General features: G+C 58.3%; 1 protein-coding gene across 2 annotated transcripts in view; it reads left to right on the forward strand.

The window, feature by feature from the left end:
- The first annotated feature begins 1516 nt into the window (after nucleotides 1-1516).
- The window catches only part of CMIP (c-Maf inducing protein), a 237898-nt gene continuing 222601 nt past the window's right edge, over nucleotides 1517-16813 (forward strand). The window contains exon 1 of one of the 2 annotated variants that reach the window (XM_060288883.2): nucleotides 1517-1656. Coding sequence is in view for 1 of the 2 variants with exons in the window: in XM_030863243.3 (XP_030719103.1) it covers nucleotides 2976-3272 (297 nt within the window). In the remaining variant the exon portion in view is untranslated. Of the gene's footprint in view, nucleotides 1657-2773; nucleotides 3273-16813 lie in introns of those variants that run through there. The other variant, XM_030863243.3, reaches the window with a different exon arrangement.

Raw genomic sequence — 16813 nt, forward strand, 5'->3', positions numbered from 1 at the left:
TTTCAAGGTACTGCCCGCTCAGCCCCTGCTCACCTCTGAGGCTTCTGCCCTGCATCCCCTGGGCTCCTTGCATGCCTTGGCAAAATGTCTGGGGCTCCCCTGGTGGCACAGTGGTTAAGAATCCGCCTGCCAATGCAGGGGACACAGGTTCAAGCCCTGGTCTGGGAAGATCCCACATGCCGCAGAGCAACTAAGCCCGTGTGCCATAACTACTGAGCCTACGCTCTAGAGCCCGCGAGCCACAACTACTGAGCCCGTGCACCACAACTACCGAAGCCCACGCGCCTAGAGCCTGTGCTCCGCCACAAGAGAAGCCACCACAAGGAGAAGCCCGAGCACCGCAACGAAGAGTAGCCCCCGCTCGCTGCAACTAGAGAAAGCCCGCGTGCAGCAACGAAGACCCAACGCCGCCAAAAATAAATAAAAAACAACAAAAAAAAGTCTGGAGTTTCCTGCACAGGCTGAGGGTCTTCCCACCTCTTTGCCTTTGTATGTGCCGTCCCCCCTTCCAGGAGCACCTTTCCCCTTCTTTACCTGATTCCTAAAGACCTCTTGGAGTCAGGACGTGTCCCCAGTGCCACAGCCCGGCTGGGTTAGATACGCCCCTCCCCCTCCCTGTAGCCCCAAGCACAGTGCGGTCATTGTCTTTACATGGTCTTAGACCCTGAGCTCCGCACCGGGGCCCAGTCCTGGCTAGCCAAGTGAGCCTGGCAGTCTCCCTGCATCCTCACCTGCAGGAGGGGATGCTGATGGGTCAACCCTGTGTCATGGGTTGCTGTGAGAAGGAAAAGTTGCGTGCGTGCTTAGGACGCGGGGAATTACTCCTGCAACCGGCAAACAGCAGGAGCTCAATCAAGGTTCGGACAACAGACCTAACCCCCTTGGCGGCGTGGCCTGGGCGTCTTGGTCACAACCACCTGCCATCCCCACCTCCGGCATCCACGTCTGTGTCACCGGGTGGGGTCTCTGGCTTGCCTGACTCCTCCTTGCTTGATGGTTTTCTCAAGGCCGTTGATGTTCAGAACTTCAAGAACAGAATTTGCCAGGAGGCTGTGGGGAGTCAGTGAATTCCCCATTTTCCCGCCTAACTGTGCCTCCGCAGGGCTCACGAGGAGAGAACAGCTCTGCCCGTCTCCTGGGCAGGCTGGAGATGCGTCTTCTCTGGTGAGGGACACATGCGGGGGCCCTGCCTTCCACCCTGGCCCCAGCCCTGGTCGGGATCAAGTGAGAGTGTTTTGGGGGGCCCTCATCTTGTATGTTCTTGGGAGAGAGGGGGAGGGGCAGTCCCCACTGTAGGGCTGCCGTGGACAAACTTCGACACTCATGATGCAATTCAACGCATGCTCACACACTTGTGTGTTCACTACAGAGACACCTTCACTAACAAAAAAGGCACAGACCTGGGGGTTTTAATGATATTAACTGCAGAAGTGCGTGGATGTGAGAAAGCCCCACCTCAGAGCAGAGCACTTGCTGCGTGGCTTTTGGTGCCACTCCTGATGGCAGAAAGGGAACGTTTTTTTGTTGCACAGCTGGCGTTCCCGAGTGACACCATAGCTCATTCCCCAAAGGGGCTTCCGGTATGATTCTCTCACAGCTCTGCGCAGGACCTGGGGATGCAGAGATGAATGACCCGGTCCCGGCCTGAGGGGAGAGGTAAAGAGGCTGGAGCTGCTGGGGTGCAGGCAGAGGAGGGGGGCGCCGGTAACGCTGGGGAGGGATTTTGTTGTCTAGGTTCCTATTAGGAGCTAATCAGACTCCAGGGGCAGAAGGAAGGAGTGGGGCTGAGGAGCCTGTCCCATCCCCCCAGTAGGCCTGAGGACCCCAAGGGCCACGGCGGGCAGACATTTCTAAATGACCAGGAGGCCTACAGAGTGCTGCAGGCTGAGCCAGGGCAGCGTGGCTCATTCCCCGGATAACTGACGGGACACATTCAGTTCAAGGAAATATCTCTGTCTTGTGGCGCCATCTGGCCAGCCAGGTGGACAGCTTCCTGCCTGCGGTCCTGTCCCCACACCTTCGGCCCGGCCCAGCCCGGCCCCGGTCCCTCGGGTTTGCACCTGGCCGCACCTCCGCCATCCGCGTGCACAGGTTTCGGGGCGCTGACATTTCGGATCCCGGCTGGCCGCGGGGGTAAGGGTGGGCTGCGGGGGCCGCGGCGCGTTCTCAGAACCGTCGGGCAGGCGGGCCGCGCGGCTCAACACCGGCCTGGGCACCGGCGGGGGCGCGGCTCGGCGTGACGTCACGCGCCCCGCCCCCGAGGCCCCCGCCCACTCCCCAGGTTCCGGGCGGGGCGGGCCCGGGCCTGCCAGGGCTCGCCCGCCCCAGCCCCCTCCCCGGGGGCCGCCCCCTCCCGTCGAGCCGCGCCTCGGCCCCTCGCGTCCCCGCCCGGCGACGGACTCCGCCTGCGAGAGGCCGAAGCCGCGGCGGCAGCCGCCGTTGCCGCCATTGACGTCAGAGGGGCGGGCACATGACCCCGCGGGGACCAATCGCGCGGGCGCCGAGCGGCTTCTGCAATCTCTCAACTGAGCCGGCCCCCGCGGCCCCCGCCGCACACTCGCCCGCGGACGGCCGCCCAGACACACGTACTGTACACACGAGCGGGCGGCGGGGCCGAGACACGCCCGCCCGCGCGGTCCCCGCTCGCCGCCGCCGCCACCGGGCCCCCGGCCCCCCCGCCGGCGCTGCCCCGCGTCCCCGCCCGCCCGCCCCTCCGCCGAGCCGGTCCGGCCGCCGCGAGCATGCATCCGACGAGCTAGGAGGAAGCCGGAGCCCCGCAGGAAGGACCGAGCGCCGGCCGCCCGCCCGCCCGCCCGCCCGGGCCCCTCCCTTGCGGGGCGCCCCCAGCCCCACACCCCCCCACCTTCCTGGGGGGTGGGGGGGTGCGGGACGCCGACCGGGGGCCCCGCCGCCCGGGCAGCCGGGACAGCCCCTCTCCCCGCCCCCGGCCCCCTCCCCGGCCCGGCCGGCCGGCCATGGATCTGACCAGCACCTCGGGCGGCGGCGATTCCCGGCAGATCGAGGAGACCAAGCCGCTGCTGGGGGGTGACGTGCCGGCCCCCGAGGGCACGAAGATGGGCGCCGTGCCCTGCCGCCGGGCTCTTCTGCTGTGCAACGGGATGAGGTACAAACTGCTGCAGGAGGGCGACATCCAGGTCTGTGTCATCCGGCACCCGCGGACCTTTCTCAGCAAGATCCTCACCTCGAAATTCCTGAGGCGCTGGGAGCCGCACCACCTAACGCTGGCCGACAACAGCCTGGCGTCCGCCACGGTGAGTCGCTCTGCGCGGCGGCGCGCCTGCACCCCCGCGCCTCCCCTCGGGGCCCGGGAGGCGCCCCCTCCCACCGGCTGCCCCCTGCCTGCCGCTGCACCTGGAGCCCGGGGCCTGCAGGGCGGCGGGGGGCGGGAAGAACCGGGCGCCCCCTTCCTGGCCTGGGCTCCGGACTGGATTGTGGAATCCGAAGCTCTGCCCTGCCGGCGGGCTCGGGGAGACCCTTAGAATTATGGAGAGGATCTGGCCCACCCCGGACTGAGCATTTGGGTACCTCCGGGCCCAGCGCTTGTGTTAATTACGGATGGGACCTTGGGATAGACCCCCGAGGCTGGGCCCTGATGGTGGTGGGGTTCCCTTTCGGAAAGCACATCTGGATCTGCGGCGGATGGGAAAACAAAACAACCAGAAAAAAAACAAACAAACAAAAAAACCCCAACAACCTCAAAACCCCAAAACCCAAAGAATTTCCAGAAGCCAGTTCCTTTCTTTGCTCTCTACCCGTCTTTTTCCTGCCCGGGCTGGCAGGCAAAACTGGGTGCTTCCCTTTCTGAAAAAATTTCACTGACACACTGGGAGGGTGGAAGTGGAGGGGGAGGGGGAGGGAGAGGGGGCAGGGGTCCTGGGCTATCTCCTCCCCACGGGGGGCGGTCAAGTTCTAGTGCGGAAGCTGGCCTGTGGGGTTCTGGTCTTGTATAGTCTATGCAGTATTGTATACGTGTGTTTTGTTGCTGGAGGTTTTATTATGTTATTGTTACTGTTTTAAAATACATGGCTGGGACTGGGTCGCCCTCATGAGAGGGAGAGAAGTCATCGATCTGTTTCTGAAATCAAATCTGCAAGGTGGAGAGAGAGGGCTGCGGTGGGGTCGCAGCGGGGGAGGGTGGCGGGCAGGAGCCGGAACAGGATGCTTTGTGTTTTGAAAGGAGGACAGTTTAAAGCACCAGCTCTGCTTGGGCCCGAGCCTTGCTGTGAGGGGGTCCCGTCCTCTATGGAGAGGTGGCACGTCTTCCCCAGAATGCACGCTCCCCTCTGGGGCAACCGTGATCCGGTTCACTAAGCACGGTGGTCGGGGCGGGGGCGCTGAATCTAACGCCTGCCCACACCTGTGCCAAGAAAACCCAGCCGGGAAACAGGGTGTCGCTTACATAGCATGTCACAAACGTGTAGCATGTGCAGACATTTCCCCGGCATCCATGTTCCCTTGGCAGTGTGTCACAGGCTGTGACACATGCTCCAGGGAATGGGGAGGGGGAAAAGTTAGCAGAAGAAACCATACTCCTTGAAACAGCTCCCCCCCCGGCCCCCCCCCAGGGCACTGAAGCACACGAGGACTTTTATTCTGAATTTTGGGTCCGACGTACTCAGAACACCTATTTTTTCTTTCCTGTGGGCACACTGGTGCAATCTGCAAAGGCTGCTTTCTCGGGGAGGATCCCTGGTTGGCGAGAAGCGGTCCAGTCCCAGTCTCAGGCTCGTGCACGTTCTCAAACCTGTCCCGAGCCACAGGCCTCGGCATTTGGCTTTTCATTTGATGGAGGGAGAGCCGCAGAAAATTCGCCAGCGCGCAGTGTTTCAGATTCAGGGAGGAACTGGTGTCCTCAGTAGTTCCCTGCCTGGGGTCAGCAGCCTCCAGATCTGGCTTCAGAATTTTCCCCTGGCCGGGGCTGGGGAAGCTTTATTTTTCTTTCTGTCACCCCTTAAAGTGAAGGGGAGTTGGGGAGGAGAAGATGGCTGGGAGGCACAGTGACCCTCCGTGGGAAGGACAGGCCGAGCTCCCGTGCTCCCCCGGGAGAAGCCAGGAGCTGTGCTGTGCTGCCCACGGCTGGGGGAAGCCAGCTTTGGAGGCTCAAGGTGCCCCTCCCCCTCCCCCAGTTTACCTCTGATTGCTCAAGAGGTGTCTGTTGGAGAGAGAGAGTGGGGAGGAAGGGCGCCTGAAGCCCTGCGCTGGCTTCTCAAGCAGGCGTGGTGGTGGCACCTTCGTCTTCTTGGGCCTCTCTGGAGAGGAGCCGTGATTTTCTGGACTGGGGGCCGAGGGCCATCCGTGGCACAAGATTTGTCTCGCAGAGCCTTGCTGTGGCGTTGGGAAGCGAGGAGGGAGGAACTACGCACGAGTGTCCAATGGGCTGTCCCCTTTCTCCGCCTGTCGTTGGCGAGCCCCGCGGGCAGGGCAGGGAGTGTCCTTACATGTGGCCTTGGTGGGCTCGGGTGGGGTGCACGGCCCTCCCTGCCGGGGCCTGTGAGCGTGGAGGGGGGCTGCTGAGGCCGTGGCCTCCGGGGCAGGGGTGTGGGTGGCACAACCACTGGGGACCTTGTCCCGTCCTGAGACACCTGGTTGTTGGTGTGTCCAGGCCCCCCACCCCCCACCCCCGCGGGAAGCAAAGCAGGCCCCTGAGGGGTTTCCCTGAGGCCCGGGCATTATGTAATCTGTCTGCATTTTGTAGTGCGGCCCAAGCACTCAATTGAGAAATGGGAGCCCAAACGAAACAAAGGTGAATTTGAGTGCAGCTCACTCAACGGAAAGCCCCCTGTGGCCCAGCCGCGAGCTGCTGGGTGTGTCAGGCGTTCTGTATTGGTCATAGCCTTCCATGAAGTGTACGTCATCCTTTTGTTAAGCCCTCTACACAGCTCACCTCAGAACCATCTGGTAATTATCTGGTTAATTGTGTGGGCTTCAGGCGCAAGACTCAGAGTGATTGATCTAGATTCAAACCCATAAACAAACCCAATACACCCTCTGCCCAAACCGTTTTCAGGGTCTGTCTGCACTGATCCAGTCAGTTGGAGGGTAGTCAGAGCTACAGACCAGGCTTCCACGACCACAGCTGCATCAGGCCTGGGTGGAGGCGTCCGGTGGCTCTCAGTCCCACCCGGCAGGCGCTCCAGCTGGGTACACCCCCCAAGTGGACGGACCTCTCTGCATTCCCTGCCGGGGAGATGGGCTCAGCCTGGGGCCCCGGGGGGCCCGCGGCCTCACTCCCTGGCCTGGCTGTAAACTTTGCCTTCTCTGGGGTCAGGTTGGAGCTTGCCCCTGTGCCTATCTGCTGGGCCGGTTACTGATTAAATCCTTGCAGAGTCAACAGTGCCTGACATGGCCGGTGACAGCGCCGGGCCCGATGCACTCTGTGCTGGAGACTTTGGATCCAGAAGACTCATAAACAAAGGAGGAAACACAAAGGCGCCAGTGACCCGGCTGCCAGGAGGGGGACTGGGAGGTGTCCGCCCCTCCCTGGGGTACACACGGCCGCACCTTGCCGGCGGAAGGGTGCATCTGCCCAGGCTGTGGCCTGGACGCCGCTGTTCCTCATTCCCCTCTCACGTCCAGACTTCCCAGTCCCCGGGCCTCCCTGGGCTTTTTGTGGTTGCCAACCATGGTGTCGGCTGTAGCCAAGAAGGTTCGGGTCCGTGGGTCAAGAATCCATTTTGCCGTTCTCGTGTCTGGGCTGAATTTGATCACCTGCTAGGCATGTTTGTCCTCTGGAAGAGGGCTTTGTCCGTGTGCTTTGTCTCCTCTGCACCAAAGAAGTACGAATCAGCTGCTTACCTTTTATTTTACCTTATTTTTTCTAACATGTAGCAGGTGGCATCTCAGAATGGGGAGGGTCCAATCGGTCAAACGGGGGTCAGAGCACAGGCACAGTAGCCTTGACTTGTTTTTTAAATTTTCACCACTCTGCTGCTTCAATTGAAACGTCTGTGGGCTTTCTGTTGTGGAAAGGAAAAGAGGAGTCACCTCAGTTCTCGTCGGTTTCTTTAGTCTGGTGTTTTCTTGGGGGCGGCAACCTTCTGAACTTGGACTTATGCTTACGAAGCGCCTACTGGGTGTCAGAGTGCTGCATTCATCCCGATGGTGGTTCCCCCTTGGGAATTAAAATCTGTGTCCCCCCGAGTAGTCAGAGGTCCCGTGGGAACTCGGCTGTGTGCACACGCACACGCGTGTTCGTTTCTCCGCTTCGTCACCTACACCTCCTCCTTGTGCCCGTCCTCCCCGCTTCTGATTTATGGGATTTTTTTTGTGGCATAAATAAACACAAAGAATTTTTTTTTTCTTTCAGTGCCATTTGTCATAAGATTTTGGAGTATATCAAATTTGTTGCCCAGGTTACTTGTCTGATTGGAGGTGGTGGAGGGGAGGGGCTGAGACAGAAGCAGAGGAAAAAAATCTGAATTCCCTGTAAACAGCACACGTGGTCTGCCTTCCCCAGGCTGCAGTAAAGAAGAGCATTTTAAGGAGGGAGTAGTTTTGATGCTGCCATTCTCCTGGCGCAACCCGAGATGCCTTTTCTAGCCGCTGGCAAAGTTGTACCAGGCCAGGTTGAAGGTGTCTCACTCGCTGCCCATGGCTGGGCTTTGCTGCCGAGCTGGCTGGGGCTCCGTGGCCCACAGGTGGCTGTGTATAGTGTTGCCCGCTCCTCTGTGCCAACCGGGGAGCCCGCTGACTCACCTGGCAGTGGGAGAGGGCATTTCTGGGGCACCACGTCCGGTGAGGCTTAGGGGGAGCCTGGTGGCCGTGTCATCCGAAAAAACCAAAGCTCTCTGAGGGTGCCTCACTGCCGGCCTCAGCTTGGCCCACATGGATGGTATCCCCTTGGTGTTTTGGTGGAATAAACATCTGAGATGGTCAAGTTATGCCTTTGATTAAAGGATTAAGTGAGATTCAGCAAGGCAGCCAAATGGTTCACGGCGTCTCCACCGTGGGGCAACACAACGGGGTTTGCTGCCACTTGCACCGGGCTCTGGATTCTGAGGTTACAACTTCCTGGCTGTGTGACTTTTGGAACGTTGCTTTGCTTTCCCGTGCCGGGGCTTGCTTTTCCTCCAAGGGGGTGGGATAATCCTACCTCATTTACAGGGTTGCTGAAAGGATTGGGGATCACTCAGACTAGCACCTAGCAGGACGGCCAGCACACAGTAGGGGTATGACAAGGGGCCTGTATTCCACTTTGTGTTTTCCTAATTACCCTGAGAGTGCTTCAGGAAATTCTGCCCAAATGCAAGGGATTATTGCTACTTAAAAACGGGCAGTCTCTAGAGGAAAGTCTCCTGAGATGAGCGATGCATTTGGGAAAGTTAGGGGTATTTAGTGGATCTGGTATGTGTGAGAGCAATGAAATTGTTGAAAGCAGTTTAAGAAAAATTTCTCAGGGGGCACAGTCTGGTTTCCTTTGAAAAAATACAGAACTCTTTTTTTTGGAAAATTGAAATAGTAACGTGCACATCAAATAAATTCAGATGGTACAACAAGGCATATAAGGGAAAATGAAGCTTCTGTCTTATTCCACGGGCCCGTGGCCCCTAGTTCCCCTCCTCGCAGGCCAGCCCTGCATCCTTGCTGAGCATCCTGGGCATTTACACAGTTCTGTGCCGTTATTGTTCATTGGACGGTGTGTTTTGGCAGTCATTCTAGATCTGTGTCTGTGCACAGCTGCTCTTCCCTGCTGCATGGTGTTCCATCATAGAGGGGCACCATAATAATACAGGTAGACCATCCCCTATCACTGGACATTGAGGTTAGCCCCAGGCTTTTGCAGTTTCCAACAAGACACTTTCCACTTTGATTGAGTGGAGTTGTTTGTGTTTTGATAATTTGAATGTTTTTTGCCTCCTTCTTTGGTGAGTGTTAAAATATTTAGTCCCCCAGTGCTTTGCAAGGGTGAGCTGACCCTCCCTCAGAGGGGGGAAGGGCAGTGCTGCCTGGGGTCCCTGCGGTCTGGAGTCATGCTTGGGTCTGGCTCACTGTCACTGGCTAGGGAGCCTCCTGAGGGTTTGGCCCCCCAGCCCCACCAGGAACTGGTGGGGGGCTCCGGCCAGTCCCGCAGACCTCTGCCCCAAGGACGAGGGTCTGCATGGCCAGGAGAGCTGTTTCCTGCTCCACCTGAGAGCATCGTTTTTGTCCCCAGGCTTCCTGCTTCCCCAGGATGGAAGCCAGGCCGCCTGGCCCCATGGTAGAGAAAAGGAGGAAGTGACAGTGTCTCTTCCCTGCTCCTGGCTCTGGTGACAAGGCACCCAGTGCCTTCAGCGGGCCACCGAGGGAGGCCGTGTGAGGTTGAAAGGAAGCTCAGCTGATACCAGCAGAGCCCTACAAAGGGTGATGAGGCGTGTGTGTGTGTGTGTGTGTGTGTGTGTGTGTGTGTGTGTGTGTGTGTATGGGGGAGGTGTTCATGTCTGTTGAGGCAAAGGGGACCACAGAGAACATAGTTTTGGTGCTGAAGTTGATTGTTGTGGTGAAACTGAATGTCCAGTAGCCATTTCTTTACACCTGCCACATACCGGTGTCTGGGGTGTCAGGAAGGTGGAGGGAGGAGAACAGCCAGTCGCAGCAGAGGGGTCAGACAGGCAAGCTTGAGTCCTGCCCTTGCAGCGTCCTAGCTGGTGGGTGACCTTGGGCAGGTCACCTAACCTCCCTCCTTATCTGTGAAATTCACATTCTGGGGACTTCCTTTTAGCATGATGTCAGGATTAGGTGGAGTAAGGCATGGCAGTTCATTCAACAGATAAATATCACTGTTTGTAGGCACTTTGAGGAAAACCAGTCTCTGCCCTCCTGGACTAGGGTAGGTGACAGACAATAAACCACTGAGTAAGTAATTATAAAATCTGTCTGGCCCCGGAGAAAACAAAGCAGTGGTGGGTGGGGTGTGCGGGGCTGGGGGACCAGGAGCCTTGCTACCCTGCACATGGTGTTCAGGGAAGGAGATGGTATCTAGTGGGGGAGCATTCTTGGCAGAGAGGATGGCAAGTGCAAAGGCCCTGAGGCTGGACCGGACTTAGAGATCACCCAGGGAAGTGCCCGGATGCTCTACAGCTGTCGTCACCCCTGCCTTCCAGGAGCTGTTGTCATCTATTACAGAATATTAATGGGCACCCAGCATATGCTAGGTGCTGGGCGTATAGACAGCTCCCTGCCCCCATGGAGCTTGCTTAGTTTCTAGCGCTTCTGGGCTGTGTGTGTTTTATTTAACCCGCTCCCTCCCATAGCGAAGAATAGCAGTGCTTTAAGAGACTCTTAGATTACCAAAACCAGCTCCCTTTGTCCGTGCTGTGTTACAACGGTTCTAGGACCTAGAACACCCTAATCGCTGAATTCGCCTCAGGCTTTTTTCCCATGGGGAAGCACTGAGTGTGGGGAAGCGCTGAGCGCCGGCGTGTTGCCCAGCAGCCGGGCTGGGCTTCACACCCAGGACTCCCCGCACCCCTGGCACCTTCACTGCCTTCCATTGTCATGGGTTCTGCTTTCTAGCTGGTATCAGATCGGGAGAGTGTATAAGCAGATGAGGCTGAGTAAACGCACTTTGGAGGGAAGCAGAAGAGCTGGATTCTCCAGCCCCCTGGCGGGTGGGCAGGACTCCGCGGGGCGGGGCAGTGGAGGCTTCCCTGGGGCCGGGGTCCTCAGGAGAGCGGAGATAGCACGGGAATGTTTCCTGGTGTCCTGGGCCAGTCCCAAGCTCCTCGAGGCCCAGAGAAGCTGCAGATAGGGGCATACAGCCTGGGAAAGCCCAGACTGCCGCCTCGTTTGGCTCACCGTCCTGCCCAGGTGAATGTGCATCGCTGCGCGTGCTTGTGTGAGGCCCAGCCGGTGGTGGGGCCGGGCCACAGTCAGGGTGGGCTCACTGCTGCAACAGCCAGCCCCCAAACCTGGGGGGCTTCACGCAGCACGGTTTACATGTGCCTCGTGTCCCGGTCCGGGGGAGGTTTCTGCCCCTTCAGGGCCTCGGGGAGTCGGGGCTGGGGAGAAGGCGTGAGCCCCAGGCGGAGGTTCGGTCTGTGGGTCTGGCCGCTCCATTGGCCACAGCTCAGTCACATGGCTACCCCCGAGTGCAGGGGAGGCTAGGGAACGGGGTTAGCTGTGTCCAGGAGACAGGAGGCCATGGATAGATGGCGACACCCACCCCAGGACCGTTGGGACCGTGCAGTGGTCTGGAGGTCTCCAGGGTACCAGCAGCAGACTGCTTCCCTGGAAAGGAGATTCAGACGGCGTGGTCTCCTCGGGCTCCTGGGTTTGAGCTTGGTGGCAGGTCAGGAAAGTTTGCAGTCTGCTCTCTGGTGGGGAGTAAAACATCTTCGTGAACCTGTTGCAAGGGATGGAGCAAATGCGCTCGTGATTCCAGCGACACTTACTGTCCCCCTGCTGAGTGCCAGGTACTGTGCTCTTTTAATTTTCCAGACAGTCCTACGGGGCAGCTATTACTTTTCCCATTTTATAGATGTTGCAACAGAGACTCAGACAAGGAGAACTGGGAAGAAGTGGAGTTGAGAGGCAAAGGCAGGTCTGCCGCCACGCCTGAGTGTGTGTGTCCGTGGATATATGTGCATCTGTTGGATCTATGTAACATGATTTCAGCCTCTTGCAGAGACGCCTTAGTGGGGACTCAGTGGGCTTATCAGTTCAGTGCTTGCCGATGTTTGGCAGCCATCCCTTTGTGAATTTGTCAAGTGAGTTCAGGGAACTGGTGTTGGAAAGTGAATGCCAAGTATTTGTAAAGGGTAAGAGCCAGGTACCAAGTTTGTGCATTGAGTACCAGATGCTGTGTGTGCAAAGGGAGTTTCCCAGGTACTGCACTTGTGGAGTGAGTATCTCCAGGCACCGGGCTGACAAGGTGAGTGTTCCCTGGTACTACGCTTACAAAGTCAGACGACCCTTTGTTCCCCAGAGGCTCACAGTTAAATTGGGGGACACTTCAGATTAGGATACACTATAGCAGCACACCTCCTCAGAGAGATCTGTGCCTTGTCCTGCTGTTGGGAGGGGCCAGGCGGTTTCAGGAGGGACTTCGTAGGAGAGATGCATCTGGACGGACCGGGGACTGGCAGAGAAGGGGCTGGGGGCCAGGGCTGGGAATGGGCAGAGGGGCCGCAGCAGTGGTTGGCACTGTGAGAGCAGGTAGGGAGAAAGATGGAGGCAGGGTCACTTCCCAGAGGGGCCCTCGAGGTCAGTATGGGATTCATGTGCGAGCCGGGAGGGCCCTGGTCATGATGCAGATGGACGGGGAGCGGGCCGCCAGCTGGGAGCCCGGGATGCCCCTGAATGGAAGCTTCAGGAGTGCAGGGATGTGAGCCACCAGGCCAGGCGTTAGTCACAGTAGTGACCACTGCAGCAGTGGTCTCTACTGAGTGGCCACTCACGAGAGTTTGTTTGCTAGGAGCTGGGCTGGGAGGTCACATCGGTGGCCTCCGTAACAGCCCAGCAAGTTGCTGTCGCTCCCTGCATTTTACAGCTGGGGACCCTGAGGCCGTGTCTCTCAGCAGACGCTCTTTGGCCAGATGAGTGGATGAATGAGTGAAGGAAGGAATGAATGAGCTGCCGCACAGGTTCAGTTGGGTGGCCCCTCCTGTTGGAAGGGGTGAGGGAAGAGCCACGTCCAGACCTCCACCCTCTGCGTCCCTGGAACCCTGCGTGTCTCTTTCACCTCCAGTGAAGGACAGTGCGTGCAGTGGGCCCTCGAGTTGCCCTGCGGAGCTGGCCTCGGGGTGGACACAGGCCCGCGGTTCCTGGTCCACTGCCGGGCCCGTGAGGCTGCTGCCACCAGAGGCCTCTGGTGCTTTCCGGATCCCGGGCCTGAGCCGTCCGCTCTGAGCTTTGGCTCCCAGGGCTCCCCTTCTGGAAGCTTCCTTCCTGGAGGCCAGGTGGGAAGGCCCCGCCCAGCCGTGGGGCTTGGGAAGGTGGCACCATCGGGCCGAGGCAGGGCAGCTGTGGCGCCCTGCTGGTGCCCTTAGTGGGCTCTCGGGCCTGGGGGCTCTGGGGCAGTGGGAGCAGGGCTGCCCCGCTGGAAAGAGGAGCAGTGACTCTGACGTCTGCCTGTTGGTCCTGTTGGGTCGCGTTTCACCTGTGGCCGATGCCTGCCTTGACGGTGGGAAGGTGAAAGAGCTTGACCCGTCCCAGCAGTCTGGTGGCTACTGGGCTTGGGGGTCCAAGCAGGGTCAGCCTGCGGGGTCACACAGACCAGGACGGGGTGGAGGTGACTGCGGGGCAGTAGCGATCATTTCCTCCAGCCCCGCGGAGCCCTTTGGGTGTATCTGTGCATTTAACCCAGCCCCCGAGGCTCTTGTTTACACTTGGGGAAACTAAGGCCCTGTGAGTTTCAGGTTACATCACTGCAACCCAGACGACCTGGCTCCAGAGCCAGAGGCCTCCTGCAGAGCACGGCGCCTCCTTGGTGGCTTCGAGCACAGGGACCTGGGCTGCGAGGAACAGTCACCAGCAAAGCAGTGAGAACTACAGCTAGTGCTCGCACAGAGTCTTCTGTTCTGAGCCTACACGTGGATGAGCACTTTTCTTTTATTGCAGTATAGTTGACTTGACAATATTATATTAGTGTCAGGTACACAGCGTAGTGATCCAGTATTTTTACAGTTTACACTCCCTTAAAAGTTATGACAAAATAATGCCTATAATTCCCTGTGCGGTACAACATGTCCTTGTTGCTTATCTATAGTTTGTATCTCTTAATCCCATACTCCTGTCTTGCCCCCCCCCCACCACTGGTAACCACTTGTTTGTTTTCTGTGTCTGTGAGTCTATTTCTGTTTTGCTCTATACATTCGTGTTATTTTTCAGATTCCACACGAAAGTGACATCTACAGTATTTATATTTCTCTGATCTATGTCCATTCACATTCCTGCAAATGCCAGAATTTCATTCTTTTTTTTTTTTTTTTTTGCGGTACGCGGGCGTCTCACTGCTGTGGCCTCTCCTGTTGTGGAGCACAGGCTCCAGACGCACAGGCTCAGCGGCCATGGCTCACGGGCCCAGCCGCTCCGCGGCACGCGGGATCCTTCCAGACCGGGGCACGAACCCGTGTCCCCTGCATCGGCAGGCGGACTCTCAACCACTGCGCCACCAGGGAAGCCCCATTCTTTTTTATGGCTGAGTAGTATTCCATTGTATATGTATACCACATCTTCTTTATCCATTCGTCTGTTGATGGACATTTAGGTTGCTTCCATATCTTGGCTATTGTAAATAATGCTGCTGTGAGCATTGGGGTGCGTGTATCTTTTCGAATTAGTGTTTTCTTTTTTCCCGGATACGTACCCAGGAGTGAAACTGCTGGGTCATACGTAGATGAGCTTGTTTAAACCTCCGATGCACCTGTGAGGTATTGCTGTCATGGTTCCTGTTTTACAGATGATCAAACTGGGGCCCAGAGAGATGAGGTCGCTACTTACCCAGCTAGTAGTGGTGGAGCTGGGATTTGCACCCAGGCCATCTGGCTCCAGAGAATAACTGCATGTGGCTGTGAGCCCGGCTCAGGAGCAGAGGCTCAGGAAGACCCAGGGTGGCCAGGGCTGGCTCCCTGCCGAGCAGGGGGGCCGTGCAGAAGGCGGGAGGGTGGGGACAGAGTCGAGTGTCTCACCCTGGGTGGTTCGGCCGTCTTCCTGCAGACGCATCTCTGGGAGAGCCGTGGTGGAGGTTTGCTTCTCACCTGCCCCTGCTTGGTGTTGGGGTCGTGAACTCAACCTCTCGGAGCCTGTTTCCTCGCCTGAGATGGCCTGACCCTGAGAGCCGGCTGTGATGGCTTGGTGCAGGCGAGCATGGGGTCTGGAGCCCGTCTCAGAGCGTGACTGGGCTCCCCCCACCCCTCGGGGCTCTGGCTCAGCCCCTCTCCCCTCCGCCGTGGGGAGTGCTGCTGGCCCCCGGAGCCTCCCCGACCCCCAGTTGTAGTGAGGGCTTGCTCCCTGCGAGCTCCAGCTGGGTGGCGATTGCCTCTTTGCCCGTCTGTCTTCTCTACCAGCTATTCGCCTCCGTACTTGTAAAAAATAAAACAAAAATAATCACCCAGGGTTGATGATGATCTTAAAAAATAAAGAAGGAAAAGATTCTCCCATAATCCCACCACCCAGAAAGCACCCAGATGCACACTTTGGGGTAGAGCCATCTCTGCTTTCTTCCTGGACGAGTGCGTGTGACACACATGATCGTGTGCACAGCGAGTAGGGCGAGGTCTTATTCATAAGTGCTAAGCCATTTTCATACATGATCTCAAAGTGTGTCCCCTTTGGCCCTATTGATCTTGGGCCCCAGATCTTACCTGGTGGTGGGGGCCGTCCTGGGCTTTGTGGATGTTGAGTATCCCTGGCCTCGGCCCACTAGATGCCAGTACTCCGCTCCCCACAGTGTAACAGCCCCAAATGCCTGCGGATGTTGCCACAGGTCCCCTGGGGGGCACATCACCGGCTGAGAACCCCTGTGGTGACTTGGCTGATGTCCCACCTACCCTGAGAGGTCCCGTTTGATGAGTAGCCCCGGCTGCGGGCTGGCCCGGGGGAGAGCTGGGAGCCTGTGCTCCTGTCTGCAGTCACCTTGCCTCTTTGGAACCTGGCACAGAGGTGGGAACCGAGAACTGCGTGGGGCTGCAGGAGCCCAGATCCCTCTGTCTGCGTGGCGCGGGCCGAGAGCCGGCAGGGACCCTGGAAGGAAATCCTGCTGGCCCGGGCATTAGCGAGCTTCCCACACCTTTGATCCCTCCTGTCGGCTCCCCTGCTGTGTCCTGATGACTCAGGACTTCAGAGATCTGGGTTGTTGGAAGGGGAATTGCTTCATGCCACTAAAAAAGAAGAAAGAGAGGAAATTAGCATTAGGAAGTTTTGGTGTGAGGAAAATGACTCTGAAACCTGCTTCTCGAATCCTGTTTGAGTGTTTTTGGGGGAGTGGGTGCAGCGAGGAAAGGGGCCGGGCCGTGGCGGGCGACCTGGCCACATGGCTCTTCGATAAAGGCCTTCCTCTGCCTGAGTCAATCCCCACGCAAGGCTGTGCTTTGGGTCCCTCTGCTTTTTGGAGCTAAGTGAACCATACCACCAGGAAAGATACGAAGAGGAAGCTTCTGGAGTATGTGTGGGCCCTGCCAGCAGGTGCAGTGAAGGTGCGAGAGTCTCAGGCCAGAGACTGTTGCAGAGGGCAGCGGTCTGGGGTTCTTCTAATGCCCCAGTGGTCAGCAGGGTGCCTCTGGGCCGGGACAGCCGAGTGCTGGTGGATCTCAGCCCCTGCTCGGCCCGGCTGGGCAATCTCGTGTCGGGCAGGCCCTGCTCGGCATTCACCGCGGCCTTGCTTGAAGGGGTGTGTGCTGCGGATTGGGGGGCTGCAAACGCTCTGCCCCCACTTTGAAACCCAAGGTGGAGGCAGAGGCGCCAAAGACCCTGCCTTCCCAGGTCAGTTCTTCCCTAGTGGTTGGTGGGGGGCAAAGTGGTTTCGAGCTGTGGCCAGAGTTTTTGGATTCAGACACTTCATATTAGACCATGTAAGTAGTGGTGTGATCCAGCTCTCAGTTTTCTCATCTGTAAGCTGGGGATAATCGTGGCCACCTCCCAGGGTTATCCGAATCATAAAGGAGATGCTGCACACATGGAAAGTGCTTGGTGGTGTCAGGCTCGGAGCCAGTGCTCAGTCAGTGCGCCTCATGACCACCAGCTCAGTCCTGGCTGCCGCTCTGCCCACTGCGTTCCCGCTTCTGCTCGACTGTGAACTTCTCGAAGGCAGGTGTCTCATCCAGCCATACCCGATGGCAGTACAGGCTTGTGGCTGAATACGGTTGCTTGATGTATA

This window comes from Globicephala melas, chromosome 19 (genome assembly GCF_963455315.2).
Source record: "Globicephala melas chromosome 19, mGloMel1.2, whole genome shotgun sequence".
Classification (NCBI taxonomy): domain Eukaryota; kingdom Metazoa; phylum Chordata; class Mammalia; order Artiodactyla; family Delphinidae; genus Globicephala; species Globicephala melas.